We start from the raw sequence: 17,581 nt of genomic DNA, 5'->3' as shown, positions 1-17,581 counted from the left end.
GAAATGCTGGAGTGAAACATTAAAACTACCATATATTTACCGAGTGACTGATGATCATTTAATTTACTATTTTAAAAAATGTTACAGTGCTCTTTGAACTCAGCATTTCTGATTTATTTCCCATGATTTTAACAATGAAGCGATGACAACATGTTTACTCACAGAGCTTTGTTGGAGGCTTTGACCACTGGCAGCATTCTCAGAAGAGCCTCCTCTGAAGCAGAGTATTTCTTGAAGTCAAACTCATCCAGATCTTCTTCTGATGACAGTAAGATGAAGGTCAGAGCTGAGCACTGAGCAGGAGACAGTTTGCCTGTGGAGAGACTTCCTGAAGTCCTGTATTGTTGGATCTCCTCCACTAGAGAACGATCATTCAGTTCATTCAGACAGTGGATCAGATTGATGCTTTTCTCTGCAGACAGATTCTCACTGAGCTTCTTCTTGATGTACTGGACTGTTTCCTGATTGGTCAGTGAGCTACTTCCTGTCTGTGTCATCAGGGCTCGTAGGAGAGTCTGATTGGTCTGCAGTGAAAGACCCAGGAGGAAGCGGAGGAACAAGTCCAGGTGTCCATTTGGACTCTGTAAGGCCTTGTTCACAGCACTCTGGTAGAAGTGTTTCTCTGCAGATTCTCCTGTGTTAGACTTCTTGGATGTTGTTTGTTGTTGTTCCAGCAGATTGAGTCCAGAGTTGATGAAGGTCAGATGGACATGAAGAGCAGCCAGAAACTCCTGAACACTCAGATGGATGAAGCAGAACACCTTGTCCTGGTACAGTCCGCTCTCCTCTTTAAAGATCTGTGTGAACACTCCTGAGTACACTGAGGCTGCTCTGATATCGATGCCACACTCTGTCAGGTCTGATTCATAGAAGATCAGGTTTCCTTTCTGCAGCTGATCAAAAGCCAGTTTTCCCAGAGACTCAATCATCTTCCTGCTCTCTGGACTCCAGTGTGGATCTGTCTCAGCTCCTCCATCATACTTGACCTTCTTCACTTTGGCCTGAACCACCAGGAAGTGGATGTACATCTCAGTCAGGGTCTTGGGCAGCTGTCCTCCCTCTCTGGTTTCCAGCACATCCTCCAGAACTGTAGCAGTGATCCAGCAGAAGACTGGGATGTGACACATGATGTGGAGGCTTCGTGATGTCTTGATGTGGGAGATGATCCTGCTGGCCTGCTCCTCATCTCTGAATCTCTTCCTGAAGTACTCCTCCTTCTGTGGGTCAGTGAACCCTCTGACCTCTGTCACCATGCCAACACAGTCAGGAGGGATCTGATTGGCTGCTGCAGGTCGTGTGGTTATCCAGAGGTGAGCAGAGGGAAGCAGTTTCCCCCTGATGAGGTTTATCAGCAGCACATCCACTGAGGTGGACTTTCTAGGGTCAGTTAGGATTGTAGTTTTGTGGAAGTCCAGAGGAAGTCGACACTCATCCAGACCATCAAAGATGAACACAACCTGGAAGTCTTCAAAGCTGCAGATTCCTGCTTCTTTGGTTTCAGTAAAGAAGTGATGAACAAGTCCCACCAAGCTGAACTTTTCCTCTTTCAGCACATTCAGCTCTCTGAAAGTGAATGGAAATATGAACTGGATGTCCTGGTTGGCTTTGTCTTCAGCCCAGTCCAGGCTGTATTTCTGTGTTAAGACTGTTTTCCCAATGCCAGCCACTCCCTTTGTCAGCACTGTTCTGATTGGTTCATCTCTTCCAGGTGAGGCTTTAAAGATGTCTTCTTGTTTGATTGTTGTTTCTGGTCTGTGTGGTTTCCTGGATGCTGTTTCAATCTGTCTGACCTCATGTTCATCATTGACCTCTGCAGTCCCTCCCTCTGTGATGTAGAGCTCTGTGTAGATCTGATTCAGGAGGGTTGGGTTTCCTGCTTTAGCGATGCCCTCAAACACACACTGGAACTTCTTCTTCAGGGTGGATTTAAGGTTACGCTGACAACGTCCACTGGGAGTTCCTTTAGAAATAAAGAAAAATATATATATTGAATTTAAGTACTTATCAAGGGTACATGACCATTTCTTTCCTGCCCAAATTAAGTGCTTGTGAAGAATCAGGTCAAGTTCTTGCAACATTATGAAATTTTAGTTTTTCCATTAGCTGATATTATTTATAGATATCTTCTTACTGCTCAGTAGATGATCAGCCTGCTTATTCAGCTTCATTCTCTTCAGGATGTTTGCTGTGATCTTCACAAATGACTCCTTGCTTGAATTATTATAGTTGAACTTTTTCATTTGTTTTGAATCGAGTTTAGGCTCACACTTTTGATATGACTCTAGAAAAACAAACAAAAACATAATAACAGATCCATCACAGCATTATTAAGCTGTTGCATGGTTTGTTTTTTGTGTGTGTCTTTTTTTTCAGCATCATGTGTAACTGAAGCCTTTTTTGTATTTATTAATAATTCACCATCACATCATGTCAGATGTTTAAGTTACTTCATGAGAAATTTTAACTAAGTACATGGGTGTTAAAGTAATGTTTTTCTGTATATTTAACCAGTTTGTAGACATCAAAGCCCTGTTTATTTTTTATTTTAGCAAAACATCGTCTGAGGCAAGAATAAATCAACTAATTAGCAAAAAGAAAAGAAAGAAAGAAAACATGTTTGACATAAATTACATTAATTATAATTACAAATTATATCCCCAAATTACAACAACTGCCACTTGAAGGAACTTTATATTGTTAGATAAAAACCTCTAAAAACAACAAGAAGAATTAAAATTTATAATTATACCAGTATATACAAGTCAGGAGTACTTATGCACTAAGGGTTGACCGGGAATGATAAAGTGGATGATAAATAGGTAAATGTAATCATCAACAGTCAAAAATAAAAACCAAACTAGACAAAAAGTCGGTAGCAGGTAGACAGAAGTTAAAATAAATTAATTAATATAGGAAGTATGAGACAGGGGGACCGCCTAAAGCTTAATGAAGATTACATTTAATTTAAAACTCAAAACTGAAACTAAAACAATAAACCATCAAAACAAGTACCTAGAAGTGCAAAACCAGAACCACATTGTTTTGGTTTTGATTGAATTGACCGCTGCCTTTGAAACAGTAGCCCACAATATTCTAATATCTTGATTAAATGTCCTAGTGGGCATTAGTGGCACTGAACTTAAATGCTTTAGGTATTATCTGGCAGAGAGAGCTTTCTCTTTGAACCTTCTTAGTTCTGATTTTTCTGCTGCTTGTTGGACATGTGGCCTACCAGGGGGTTAATTTTAGGACCATCGCTATTTCCCCCCCCCTTTCTTTACATTTTAAATGGACTGATTGATATATACTGCTTTTCTACTCTCCCAGAACACTCACAGCAACAAAACAGAGGTGATAATGTTTGGGCCTAGTGGCCCATATGAGTCCTTTTTTGTTGCTTTGGGAAGATACCGATTCACAAGGTCCCGAATCGATTCGATCCACGACTCGATTTAATTCGATTCACTTCAATTCGATTCGAATTGAATCTGGGAAATTTTGACAGTCAGAAATCCGTACATTTACATATTTTTGTATCTATAAAAAGGAAGCTGACACACGCAAGACTTTATCAAAGGTGTGAGCATCACAACAGATGCCTTTGTGTCAAAGTAGCTGAAGATAAAACACAGAAAAACATGAAGGTGATTTTCCAGGCCTGGGATTTTATAAAGATATTCTGCAGTACATCAAAAACAAAAGAAAACCATTAATCAACATATGAACGTTACCTCTGATGTTACAGCGGCTTTATTAGAGACACGGCTGAGCGTTTTGAATAATTTTAAAAAGTTTAAATTTGTTCAGTATTGAACGGCAGAAATTAGGTTTTCTTTTCGGAAGAATGTAGAAGGAAAAAAAAACAGCAGCAGACAGCATGTAAACAACGGTAGACTTGTGCGTAACAAGCAAGCGAATAATGCAGAAAACAGATTTTTAGATGGGAAACTGTTCTTGAAGTACAGAGAGAGAGAGAGCTGTGCATGAAGTGTGATTTTATTGTGGTGGAAGCAAAACAGTAAAAGTCAGAGGGAATTCATGATGATTGATTGGTTGATTGATTGATTGGTTGGTTGGTTGGTTGGTTGGTTGGTTGGTTGGTTGATTGATTGATTGATTGATTGATTGATTGATTGGTTGATTGATTGGTTGATTGATTGGTTGGTAATTTATTGCAACATGTGAACAATATACAGGTACATTTAGAAATGAAAATAAGAGAGAAAAAAATACTATACAAAATACATACAAAAAAACGTTCTGATTAATTTATATGTTGAAAGGGAGTGGGAAGAAGTAAACACTTATTTAATCCCACCCCTTTGCCATAAATTATCAGTTAATATTTAGTCAGCTTCCTTACTGATATAATGATGTTTATGTTGCTGCTGGTTCGGTCAGTATTGTTTGGAGAGAGATCAAACTAACAGCTTTAGAATCAGCACCAAAAGGGCGTGAACACAAAGCGCGGACCCGCCGACACCTCAGAATCAGCGAGCTGTCGGCTTTCAGCCCCGACCGTGTCCGTGCCGTCAGGTCAGAAAGGCGACATCTCACTGATTCTGGTCCGCGCTGTGTGTTTAGGTCTTTGTGCAGAATCCGTGTTCCTGCTCTCATTTACTGTCTTAGCTGTTTGGTGGTTGTTGAAATTTTGTGAGGTTTCACCTGAGATTCTGGCGTTTCGGGCAAAATAAATTTAGATTTAAAAAATCGATTCAGGATTTTAATGAATCGATTTCACGTTATCCAAGCCAGAATCGATTTTAATCGATAAATCGATTATAAAAACCCACCCCTAATTATTACCGACCTTGGGTTTAATTTGGACAGTGATTTTAAACTGGAAAGTAAATTATAATTGTTGTCTAGTTTTTCAAAGTATAGCGTTTTTTATTTTAGGCAACTGACAGCAGTGAAATGTTTTCTTTCAAATTCAACAATTTTATTTGTCACACACACAATACAACATGTGGTTTCTAGGCAGCACTTTGAAACAGTGATCCATACTTTTATTTCATCCCATCTGGACTACTGTGATTGACTTTATGTGGGAGTCAGTCATTACTCTCGCATGCTCAGCTGGTTCAAAACACCGCTGCATGAAGAACCTATAAAAGAGAGCATGTTACCCCTGTCTTAGCCTCGCTCCACTGGCAGCCTGTATATTTTAGAGTTCATTTTTAAATTGTTGTGTTTAGTTTTACATTTTTCACAGTCTTGCGCTGCCTTCTTCATGCCTACACACCTCATCAGTCAGCTGACCAGCTCACTCAGATAGCCTTCTCTATCATTGTTCATAAGTTATGGACTAACTTGCCGTTACATGTTAGAGAGCCCCCTTCACTGTCCACTTCAAAAACACATCTTAAAACCCATTTTATTCTTTCTGACCCACTGAGACTCGGTCTGTTTTAGTTATTTGACCTTTTTTATTGTTTTTTATATCACATGTATTGTTATTATTTAGTATCAATGTACAGCACTTTGTGTCACCTATGGCTGTTTTGAAGTGTATTATAAATAAAGATAGTAGGTAGGTAACTGCTGTTATACTGTACTTATGGGCAACTGTTCATTAACTGGGGCTCAGAGCTTAGTTACACTGCAGAGCTGAGGATACAGAGATACCACATGGAAACAACCTGAGTTCCTATTGGTCAGTGCAGGCTTCATGTGTTTCTACCTTACCAATGGCTCCTGAGACAAACTAAGGAATTATTACCTTGTGATAAACAGGATGAAGATGCCTGGGCTGAGGGTTTCCCTGTTGGAGTAAAGTGCACCATGAATAAGGAACTGTTTGTTTAACAATGAAGACCTGCATGGCTTCAAAATACTCTAAATATAATCTCCAAAAGTTGATTCTGTTCATCTGGACGTAGTGTTTTCTGGGAGAAACGTGTCGTCACTCACCCAAGTGACTTCTTCAGTCTCAGCTGACTGCAGGTTTCAATCTTATAAACTGTACATTTGGATATTGACTGAAACCAGCCCACTGAAGGAACAATGGGCTGGGAGGTCAGTTTCTTCATCGTAATTAAGCAAAATCTCATGACCACTGATCAACAACCACTGATCAATAACCATGAGTCCCATTCACAGAGAGTTGGGGAATGGCTGCAATCACAGCATGTAAGATGGTGACAGATGTACGAAACGTTTCTCCCACTGAAAACGCTACATTCAGATGAAAAAACAAAAACAACTTTTGGAGATTTACTTACCTGCATGATTGAGCATGCATCAAGATGTCTAAATATAATATTTGTACTCAAACAAATTTAGAAGAGAAAAGACACACAATTGAAAGTTCAGACTAAAACAGCCTCAGTTTTCCATCCATAAACTGTGACAGTGTTGTCCTGATACTGCACTGAGTCATGTCTTTTTTCTCTGACTGACCTTCATTCATCTTCTTTAAAATCAACTCTGCCACCTCCATTACATGGCGAGTAGTGTATGTCTCCACCATAAGATCCACTGTTCCATGACGTCCATCCTTCCTTGCGTTCTCCAGTCGGCTCTTTTTGATGGTTGTGAAATCACCTCCGGGTCCTTTTTCCAGGTACCAGTGGAAAAGTTTCAGCTCCTCTTCTCCCAAATCTTCCAGCCTGTTCAGCAACTGCTCCTCAACAGATTTTTCCATCTTTCAACTGTAAAACATGAGAGAGAACATGAATCTCATCACATGTCCAATGTATTTACTTATTTAGAATATTTAGAGTTTGAGCAGTTTGAGTTCAGGTTTTGTTCTCAGAGCTTTTATTGAGCCATAATGTCTCCTTTTACCTCTTGAGCTCCAGCGCCCCCAGTACAAAGGGGGTGAACTGCCGTTTAACCCTCCAGCTCTCAGGTCTTTAATGCAAATATGGACACGTATCCACAAAAAGCTCAGAATTCACCCAAAGAATTCACATCAGCTCACACACACTTTCTACCTGCAGAGGAAACAAATCATTCATGTGCACATCAGCTGAAATCCTCCTTTCATCATGTGTGCTGTCCAAATATCAGCTGCTTCTTTCCTGCTTCATCTCAGTGTCAGCTGGATGCAGTCAGACAGCAGTGTGAGGCAGAGGAAGCTGCCATCAGCTGCTCTGCTATCAGTCCACTAGATGGAGCCTGAAGCACACACGATGCATTCACGGACACACACTGATTCACTGTGACTGGAAGCTTCAGTCAGTCCAACACGTGTGAACAACATTTTAAACATTTCAGCTGATCCAGGATTCAAAGAGGATCAGCAGAGTTAAAGCTTCACACTAATTCTTGCTGCTGAGTTTGCAGAGAACTGCACACACACTGATTCACTGCTAATGAGAAGCTTCTTCCATCCAGTAATTCATCATCCATCAGCTCTGCTGCTGCTCTCAGTCCTGGACTCTGATCACAAACTAAAAGCAGCTTTTTAACTCGTGTCTGTAAGAACTCTTAGTGTTAGCTTAGCGTTAGCTTAGCGTTAGCTTAGCGTTAGCATGCTGTGTGCTAGCTTAGCGTCAGAGCTCTGCAGGTGTCTCGTGTGTAAATATTAATCACAGTGACAGTAAAGGAGGTAAAGGGCTGTGACGTCATCACGTACGCTGCGTCCTCTGTGGGCTCTGAGTGAACTCAAAGTACAAACTACAAGTACACAAACACGAACGTAGCTCAGAGTGGCGGACACACTCGGCCTCGTTGGTCCAGCTGTGAGTCCGTTACCGTGAACTATGGAGCGGCAGATTTGTGCTGAACTAAGCTGCACACAGCTGATGTTAGCCAGGAAACATTACACACTGACTTTAATGGAGAGACCGGAAATACAAACACACACAGTTTGTTGTGTGAAGAAATCAAACACGAGCTGAACAAACAGTAAAGTTCCTAAAGACAAACTGTTAAAGGAGGAAACAAAGCAAACTTACAGTTTCTTCACACACCAACAACAAGCTCCACTCCACACCTGGACACTAAACACGGACACACAGGTGAGCTGCTTCCTGGAAGGAGGCGGGGCTCCACCTGAAACTCAGCACAGGTGGGAGGGGCTCAGCTCTGTGTGTGCTGATGTGTTAACTTTAAAAATATGCCGTCTGACTGCTCAGACTGAGTCAGAGTAAAGTTCACATGCTGACGTGTGGAGACATGAAACCTTGTTGTAGCTGCAGGTGTGAACACACTGGTCCCAGATCAGCTCTGCTGTATTTGTAATAGAGATGGCACGATACCACTTTTTTATGTCCGATACCGATATCATAAATTTGGATATCTGCCGATACCGATATGAATCCGATATAGTGTTTTTTAATCAACAAAACTGTTTTTTAAATATCTTGCTGCATTTTGCAAGTCTGCAAGTTCATACTCAAGTTTAAAACATCAACTACACTAAAGCTATTCTGTTATACCTGTATACAAAAAAAACATTTCATAGTTCAGCAATACTGATCAATCTAATAAACTTAGACCTACACCATCCTCCCTATTCTGGTATTTTAAAGAGTACTTAGCGTAAATATTAAGCAACCTAACTAATAGGGTTCCAACTCCCAGCAACAACAAAAATAAATAAATAAAAAATAGGGAACCACCCCTCACGCGCCACCTCATGATGCTTAATCGACGTAATCAACCTTAATTTGATGCAGTGTGAAAAAAAATGCACAGAAATCAATTATTTTTCAAGAAATATTAAATAGATTCAACATCTTTCTTCAACAAAATTGCAGACTGCACAGATGGTACCTTCCCAAAGGAAAAAGTACTATAGCTTACTAGGGTATATATATTAGACTTAATAGTTACTATATACAGTAATTGACTTCTATTCATTTTACATCAAATTAAAACTTTGGGTGTCAGATAATTATTTATTAAAAGCTCGACATTTTAAATGAGAATAAGAAAGAAAAGTATGTCTTTGTGCCCCCTTTTCCCTGTTCATGCCCTATCGGCCCCCCTGGCTAAACTTTGCTAGATCCGCCCCTGCACAGTTACAGCCGTCAGCTACGTAGAAAAAGATCCTGGAGTAGAAAGTAATATTAAATAAATTCTAACAACAGCTGATCAAGCTTAAACGTTCTGCTGTTGTTCAGCCGCTGGTTTCCTCTTTCTGGTGCAAAGTGGGCCAAAAACAAACAAGAGAGACGGACTCGAGACAGAAAAGCCGATCAGCTGATCATTAAGCAGTTTCATGATTGAAGTAGCCGCAGGAGAGCGAGAGAGAGAGGCAGTCGCTCGTTAAGCTTAACGCAGGAATGCTTTACAAACATTCAGAGATGGACTTACACACTTGCTTTACTTCTCTCGGGATAACTTTGTCGGAGATGAAATGCCGGGTTGCTAGCGAAGCTCCACATGCTATCCAGACCACCGACAGGTCCGGCATGCCACAGCCGCTCTATCACGTGATGCATACTGCTCCGACGTGCTAACGTTCTGAGGTGAGTTACGGCGTGTTGCAACTTTTGTGAGGTGCTTTCGTGATATTTAATGGATCGGATTACATTTTTTATTTTTCTCCGATATCCGATCCAGTAATTTAGGTCAGTATCGGACCGATACCGATACGTAATATCGGATCGGTCCATCTCTAATCTGTAACATGAACATTTCTGCTGCAAAGCTTCAAATGTTCAGCATGTTTCTCTGTTTCCAGTCTATAGATCCAGTCACACTTTCTACCTTCACCTGTGCAGTAAAGACTGAGAGCAGAGCTGAAACCAAGCGTCCAATCAGTGAGCAGCATCAACACCTGAGCTTCATTCAGACTCTGTTATTGAAGATGTTGTTGGTACAAAGTTCATCTGCTGCTCACATGAATCCATGAAAGATTTATTTCACTGATGTTTCTTCAAAGCTCATTTCAACCTGTTGAAGTCATGAATGAAAGTGCAGACTGAGAGTGGATCACATGATGTTTGAGGTGTGTCATGTGACATGTTCAGTATTGTCACACATGTCTAGATTGTCCCTGATATCATAACTGCTCAAACACTGATGATTATATTTGAAGAATTATTCCTGATGGCAGCAAAGTTTGAATGGAGCTCTCTGTCTGTGCTGATTTGTCGCCCTCTGGAGGTCAAAGCACAAACTGCATGATGTCACTGTAACCACCACAGAGACAGGAAGTGTTTTTATGACTGAAACACTGAAATGATGCTAACGGCTGTCGTTAGGCTCACTGACAGCAGTGCTGATGTGTTCATGTCAAACACTGGCTCAGGTCAGACTCCTTCATCCTTCTCCAGCGTGAGGCCGCCCTCAGACCCACAGGAGCTCTGACCTTTGACCTCCTGACCCTAACCATTTTAGTCTTGTTGCATCTTTAAATGCAAATCCATCCAAACTGTAGCCGAGCAAAAGAAGCTGGAAGCTGTTCTATGAATGATGTTCATCCCAGAGTTTCTGTTAAACGCTGCTGCTGTGCTACATTTGTCATTTCCTGCTTTCACTACCATCCATGTCAAAGTGCTGAACTCATCTGATCACTTTAATGCAGTAAAGCAGGAGCTGTAAGTCTGACATTTATTTACTGTCATTACAAACACACACAGCTGGATTAGCATTCAGACAAAGGGCTGAAAAAAAATCAGCATTTGATTATTATTATTATATATCCTGTCTATCTGTCAGTGCTGAAAGCAGACGTCACTGATCACATGACTCTGAGGGATGTTTCCAGCACTTTGCTGAATCTGAGCCATGAAGATTTAAGGCTCAGCTCTGAAGGCAAAGCAGGTCTGAGCCTGTGTTAGCAAGCTGTACCTAATAAAGTGGCAGCAAGGACTCAGTCAGTAATGATCAGAGCCAGCAGGGGGCAGCACAGAGAGGTGAGGAGCTGTCAGAGAAGCAGGCTCACATCAGACTGGCCATATTCCATCATCTATACCTGAAATAATCATCAAACACACGCAGAGCAGAAACATGTGGAAACATCTGGAGCTCAGTCTCAGTTTGATCCCTCAGAGGTTTACCTCAGTCCTGCTCCTCTACTTCCTGTTTACAGCGCACATCATGCTGTGTACTGAGGGTCATGTGGTCAAATTGCTCGCTCTCTGTTACTCTGACAGAGAGCGAGCACAGTTATCCTAATGTGTGACATCACTTCTAACCACAGAGCATTCAGCTTTCACAGCAGCCAACATCCTGTCACACTGAGCATGTGCAAACACAGCGGCCAACATCCTGTCACACTGAGCATGTGCAAACAGAGCAGCCAACATCCTGTCACACTGAGCATGTGCAAACACAGCAGCCAACATCCTGTCACACTGAGCATGTGCAAACAGAGCAGTCAACATCCTGTCACACTGAGCATGTGCAAACACAGCAGCCACCATCCTGTCACACTGAGCATGTGCAAACACAGCAGCCACCATCCTGTCACACTGAGCATGTGCAAATAGAGCAGCCAACATCCTGTCACACTGTTGATGATGTCATCAAGCTGCGCCTGTTTTGGTCGAAAGCATCGCAGCAGCTACAACAATTATCATCTGCAATTATGGCGGGCGACAGTCATAACAAAGAGATGAAGCACTATTGAAATATGGCGAAAGCCAAAAAGTTAGCATTCATCCTCCAGCTTCACTGTGCTAATGTTATGCTAACATAGCTGTGTCGCTAGCAGTCATGTAGCACAACATTATATACCAGGTAGTCCAACTTCAGTAACCCTGCAAACGCCACTGCTGTTTAGTCTTCATTTATGTTGGAAGTGATAGCAGAGCTGTACGTTTGAATTAGTTTCAAAAATCTCTCAGTCAGAATATGCTATGAAATGTTTAGGTGGAAGCTAGCGAGCTAACTTCCTGTTAACTTCTAACTCCGTTAAATTGAATAAATTCTGTTTTCATGGATGCCTGGATGTAGGGCTGCTCGATTATGGCAAAAATGATAATCACGGTTATTTTCATTGAAATTGAGATCTCAATTATTTGACAATATTTATTTAACAATAACAATGTGTTGAATAATGACTTTAAAGGTTGTCAAAAAATAATATTAAATAGTGTGCAAATACTGATAACAGTGCAAATGTTTGCAATATAAAAAAATAAATGAAAAATGTAAACATCTATGTTTAGTGAACTTTGCAGTGTTGCTCTGTGGTGCAGCTATGACACCGTAGCAAAGTTTACACACAGTCTACTTGATCCACGTCTGACTGAACCCATGTTTCCAAACCACTGAAGTTTTTTACCTCTCTGTTCAACCAACAGCAGTCACTCTCCTCTCCAAATAACTTCTGTTTAGCTTTCCAAGCTTCCCTCAGGTCCTCTTAATCAGCGGTCCCCAACCCCCGGGCCTCGGACCGGTCCCGGTCGGTGAGTCGTTTGGTACCGGGCCGCGAGAGTTGAGGCTCAGGTGTGAAATGTATAGTTTTCAGGGTTTTTATCGGTTTTCCATGTTATTTTGTTATCGTTTTTATCGTTGACTTGGTTTTCCTGGGTCTTTTCACGTGTGTTATGAATAAATTCTTTTTTTCGGTACCGGCACTAGTTTTATTTTGTTGTATTTATCCGCGACACCTTAATGGCCGGCCCGTGAAAATATTGTCCGGCATAAACTGGTCCGTGGAGCAAAAAAGGTTGGAGGCCGCTGCTCTTAATTGTTGTGACACGTGTTCGAAATGCAGAGAGGTGCGCTCGATTTGCCACACGGAGCAGCGCGAGAGTAAAGCACGAGGGAGGGGCTAATAAACGGCTCAGTCATTTTTAATGATCGTTGAAAGCCCAGATCGTAATCGAGATTAAAATTCCATTAATTGAGCAGCCCTACCTGGATGTTAAACTTAATTGTTACACCTGGTAAAGCAGCAACGCTGATGATTTAATTAAAGATGAAAGAATTTAGACCATTTTTAACTCTTTGTGTTCGTTTGACTTTGGGACCTGAAGCTGTCGGAGTTTTGGACCCAGATTACTCCGTGAAGCTCCTCCCTACGGCAGCCGTAATGCTCTGACGATCCATCAAGCAGTGCTGCTTACCAAAGTTGTACTAAAACATTTTTAACAGATTTCTGCAGCCAAAATCGGTTCGAGGTCAGTAAGCACAACCAGAATTCATACATAAGGCACACTCTCGATTTTTGAGGAAATTAAAGGATTTTAAGTGTGGAAAATATGTTATACAGAAGAATATATCGTGATATGGATTTGAGGCCATATCGCCCAGCCCTAAACAACAGGTTATTAAACACATCAGTTTGATCTACAGATCAGATCATACATCAGGTTTACTTCATGTAAAATAAACGTCTCACTCTATGAGCTCCATCAGTCTGTGTACCTCCTCATTGTCATTTCTGAGCAGAGTTTACCTGCACACTTCCTCATGTCTGACAGTGTCACAGTGTGTGTGTGTGCCAACATTAACCAGCTTATCATCAGCTGCTTGTGCTTCATGAATAACTCAGACTGACAGAGTGATGAACAGAGCACAGAGGGAGGCTCTGCTCTGGTCCATCAAGCAGGATTCACATAGTAACATGTTTTTCCTTTGAACACTTCATTGTGTTTAACTTGAAACAGATTAAAAAGTGTTCGATTGTGCACTTCACACAGTCCTGAGTCACAGAGGCTTAAATGTGTTTGATTCTGAGAGGCTTTACTCCTGCATCAACATCAAGTATATGTAGGATTTAAACCGCAGTGAAAACATCCTTAAATATTGATGGTGTGTGAGAGAGTCTGTATTTACTTCTGATTATCTCTGTTTGCAGTGACCCTGAACTGAGCTGGAGCAGCTTCATGTTGTTTTGACGTCACTCAGTAAAACCTGAATGTCGGCTTCTGAAGAACAAACTGGTTTCATCTGTTTCCAGTTAAAGGGACGATCATTGTTCCACCAGTGATGTTGGATCCAAAGTTTCATTCAGATCGTTTTAAACTGTTTATCAAAGACAAATGTTTGAGTGCAGAGTTACTGACTGATAACCAGAGTGGATTCAGCCAATCATCAAATCATCTCATTGGTTTTATTTTATGTAAATACAAACGTCTCACTTCCTGATCTGCTCATAAAGTTCCTAAAGACAAACTGTTAAAGGAGGAAACAGAGCAAACTTACAGCTTCTTCACACACCAACAACAAGCTGCACAGCTGCACACTAAACACAGACACACAGGTGATTCCTGGAAGGAGGCGGGGCTTCACCTGAAGCAGGACAGGTGGAGACTTGATAGGAATTTTCCCCGTACAGGGAGGAGGCTGATCTTCAGATGAGTTCCTGTTAAATCTGACGAAACAAAGTTAAAAGTGGACTCAGTCTTGTCTGATTTCACTCTGTTTTTCACTGAGCAGGTTTAAGTTTTATTAATGAAAATCAGCAGAGCTTGGTACTGATGGAAGACCCTCCTCTAATCATTGTCATTCAGAGTGATCCAACCTGTTTGTGAATGCAGCTCACAGACTCTCCGCATTTCCACACGACTTAAATGGTAAATGGCCTGCATTTGTATAGCGCTTTACTCTACATTCAGTCATCCACCCATTCACACACACATTCACACACTGGTGATGGCAGCTACATTGTAGCCACGGCTGCCCTGGGGCGCACTGACAGAGGCGAGGCTGCCGGACACTGGCGCCACCGGGCGAGTCCCTTCATGCATCGTTGACCAACGTGGACGTGGTGGAGTAACAGTTGTGGAGAATGCAACAGCTGAGGTTTGAGAAAAGGAGCTAATAGCCAAGGTCAGCGGCTCTCCTACTTCCTCATAAGGAAACTTCTCAGGTGGATGTCTTTCTCTGTCAGAGCGCCTCCACCTTACTGGCTGTGGTGCAGTGAGATCTGAGTCAGTCTTGGTAGGAGTCAAGTCAGGTTCATCAATCACAACATGGTCTGAAGACCAAGCACCTGAGTGAACATAGTCAACACGACTTGTGCCAAAGACTTCAGGTGTGTCAGGTTGGTGGGTTTGCCAACCAGGTAAGGACATTTCTGGTATAACAGTGTCAGAGAAGTTCTGACGTGCACTGTTGGGCTTCCTGTTAGACTCTCTTGGTAAACCTCAGAGCCTGACGTCTACAAACCAACTGTCCTTTGACATTTTTAGATGTGGGGTCAAAAGCAGAGCTGATCGAGGATTTCAGTGATGGCTCCAAATATCTAACCTGCACTTTTACATAGCAGCTGCTCCGTCTGTCAGTAATTTAAAAACTTTTAATAAGCTGCTGTTTCTCACTGACCGTCAGCTGTAGCTGAGCAGGATATCATTGCATTTGAATCCACCTCGCTCTCTTTAACCCGAGTTCCTTCTGATTGGTTTCTTGGTCCTACAAAGAGAGTCTGCTGCCTGAGGGCCCCACCTCCTCCTCCACCTACTGCTGTGGACATTTACAAAACGTCAATCCAAGAAAAATTGTCTGGTTTGTAATAGATAGACATTTTTTATTAGAGTCTACAGCAGGAACCAACCTGAACCTTGTTATGAGCTGAATCAGTGCTGGACTGTAGAAATGCTGTTTCAGTGGCTGCTGCAGGAACTAACATGGAAACGTGTTCAGCAGCTTTCCAGCTCTAATATAGGAAACACAAGATCAGAGTTTGGACACACTGGAACCAAACAGTTTTGTCTCGGACTTTTATTTCAGCATCATCGTTTGGGTTGAATTAAAACCTTTCAGCAACGCTAACCAGACTTTACGAGGTAAACGTGTATCTCCAAGAATGTCTTGCTAAGAGTCGCGTGTTCTGGGAAACAACACACAAATCAGTGGCGTCAATAAGGTTGTGTTTCATGTAATACTCTAGACTTTACTGTGAGACCATCACTAACATGCAGACGTCACAAAGTTGTTCACGGATCACATTAATCCAGAGTCACAGACATGCAGAGACACTTCCAGGTATAACATATATAATCCACACAGTCAGTCACAGCTGAGCTCTTTACTGAAGTCAGCATCAGCTCTCTGCTCGCTCTCACATCATATTCATGACAATCAGACGTGTTTCAATGATGCTGCTGTTTTCAGCCAAGCACACAGTCTCCATGGAAGTTTAAACTGGAAACACTGGTAACTGCAGCAGAGTTTCATTTGGAGCAGACCTGATCTTTGTGACGCATCAACATGTCAACACAGTATTTAACAGAACTGCAGTTTGCATCAGATCATACATCAGACTGACCACGTTTGTAATTTCATCAAACCTGCCATCAACATATTCAACAGTACTTACACTATCTTAAACATGTTTTCTTTTTAAAATGTTTGCATATTTATTAAATATAAACTGTGCAGTATTTCATTGATGGAGGCCAAGAAAACACAGTTACAGGAGAAATGTATTTAAGCTTGAAATGTAGCTGCACTCGGTAGAATTGAGCCAACTGGTTGTCTTCATTTTCAGTTCTGATGAGCTCACATGTTTAAGATCATCGGTTTAAAAAACCATAAGGCCGTGGATCCTTAAGGGTTTTATGGTTTGAGTTTACAGTGAGAGGTGTTGATAATGATGTTGGCTGTTTTCAAGTTGAACAATCTTCCAGGGAAGTTTAAACTAGAAAAACGAGTCACTGCCTGCAGCAGAGATTCAGTTTGCAGCATTCCTGATCTTTGTGCAGCAGCAACAACATGTTGTTAACAGAGCTGTGTAAAGACTGACTCACCTCACCAGGCTCTCTTTCATTCACAGCATACACAACATTTACTTCATTACAAGCTGTGCTGCTCAAGTTACTGGAAATAAGCACTCAGTTACTAAGTAATCCCATGTCTTTACTGATTACTTATTTTCAAAAGTATTTGGTTACTTTACTCTTTAAAAAAACACGACTTGAATACGTAATAAAGTAGAAAGTAGACGTTTCAGCCCGAGACTTTTTCTGCATAATCCATCATATAGAAATGAATCAAATTAAAAAGCCTTTCTTTTAATTGTTTTATTGTTTTTAATCTTTTTATTTTATGCATCAAGAAAAGATTAAATTATATTATAGCTGTTTTTGACTTGATGAAATGTGTTTAACATTTAAAGCTATTTCCTGTATATTCCAGCACATGACATAAAATAATGTTTTGTGTTTCCACTCCCGAGTGGGGCGGGTGGAGGTCTGCCCACAGCGGTCATGTCAGGGGGAGGATCCGGGGGTTTCTCTGTCAATGTCACGTTCCCATGGCAGCGTGCTTGCTCAGATCTGAAGTGTTATGGTCCTGGGTGGGTGGCCCAGTGTTTTTTGAGTTTTGGTTCCTTCTCATGGTTCCTTAGTTTTTTAGTGTTTCCTGAGTTCTAGTTTTAGGGCTTGTTATGTGGCTTCCTTCTGCATTTCCTGTTTTATTGTGAAGGTCTGTGTCTTATGCCAGAGTGTTCAGTTTGCGTTTCCCCTGTCTCGTCTTGTCAATCAGAATCGGCCGTGCCTCCCTCCTGTGTGTAGTTTCCCCTCTGTGTATTTATAGTGTGTGTTGTCTCGTGTTCGTCGCTGGTTCGTCTGTGTCGTCTCCTTCACGTCTCCCTGCATATCTTTCTAAGGATTTCAGGTTTGAGGTTAGTTTTGTTTAGTGATGGGTAGATGAGGCCTCGTGAAGCGTTTCAGCACATTCCCCAAACTGTACCGATACTGTGTCGACACAGTGTTGCTGTTTTGCTCCA

At 41.5% G+C, this 17,581-nt stretch overlaps 1 protein-coding gene across 5 annotated transcripts in view; it reads right to left on the bottom strand.

Annotated features, from left to right (window-relative positions):
* Positions 1 to 14,331, bottom strand: part of LOC309702191 (protein NLRC3-like) — a 90,340-nt gene extending 76,009 nt beyond the window's left edge. Inside the window, exons 1-6 of one of the 5 annotated variants that reach the window (XM_082526691.1) lie at positions 14,056 to 14,331; positions 6,790 to 6,938; positions 6,403 to 6,653; positions 5,723 to 5,764; positions 2,132 to 2,281; positions 163 to 1,960 (exon numbers count right to left, since the gene is read on the bottom strand). In XM_082526691.1, coding sequence (XP_082382817.1) covers positions 163 to 1,960; positions 2,132 to 2,281; positions 5,723 to 5,764; positions 6,403 to 6,646 — 2,234 coding nt within the window. In that variant the 5' untranslated portion in view covers positions 6,647 to 6,653; positions 6,790 to 6,938; positions 14,056 to 14,331. Of the gene's footprint in view, positions 1 to 162; positions 1,961 to 2,131; positions 2,282 to 5,722; positions 5,765 to 6,402; positions 6,654 to 6,789; positions 6,939 to 7,904; positions 8,011 to 9,663; positions 9,675 to 14,055 lie in introns of those variants that run through there. The other 4 variants (XM_082526693.1, XM_082526692.1, XM_082526694.1 and 1 more) reach the window with 4 other exon arrangements.
* Positions 14,332 to 17,581: the final 3,250 nt, after the last annotated feature.

Source organism: Aulonocara stuartgranti, assembly GCF_965226115.1.
Source record: "Aulonocara stuartgranti genome assembly, chromosome: 3".
NCBI classification, from domain to species: Eukaryota; Metazoa; Chordata; class Actinopteri; order Cichliformes; family Cichlidae; genus Aulonocara; species Aulonocara stuartgranti.
Note: the sequence above shows the minus strand (reverse complement) of the source record. Positions and strands in the feature narration are given on the sequence as shown.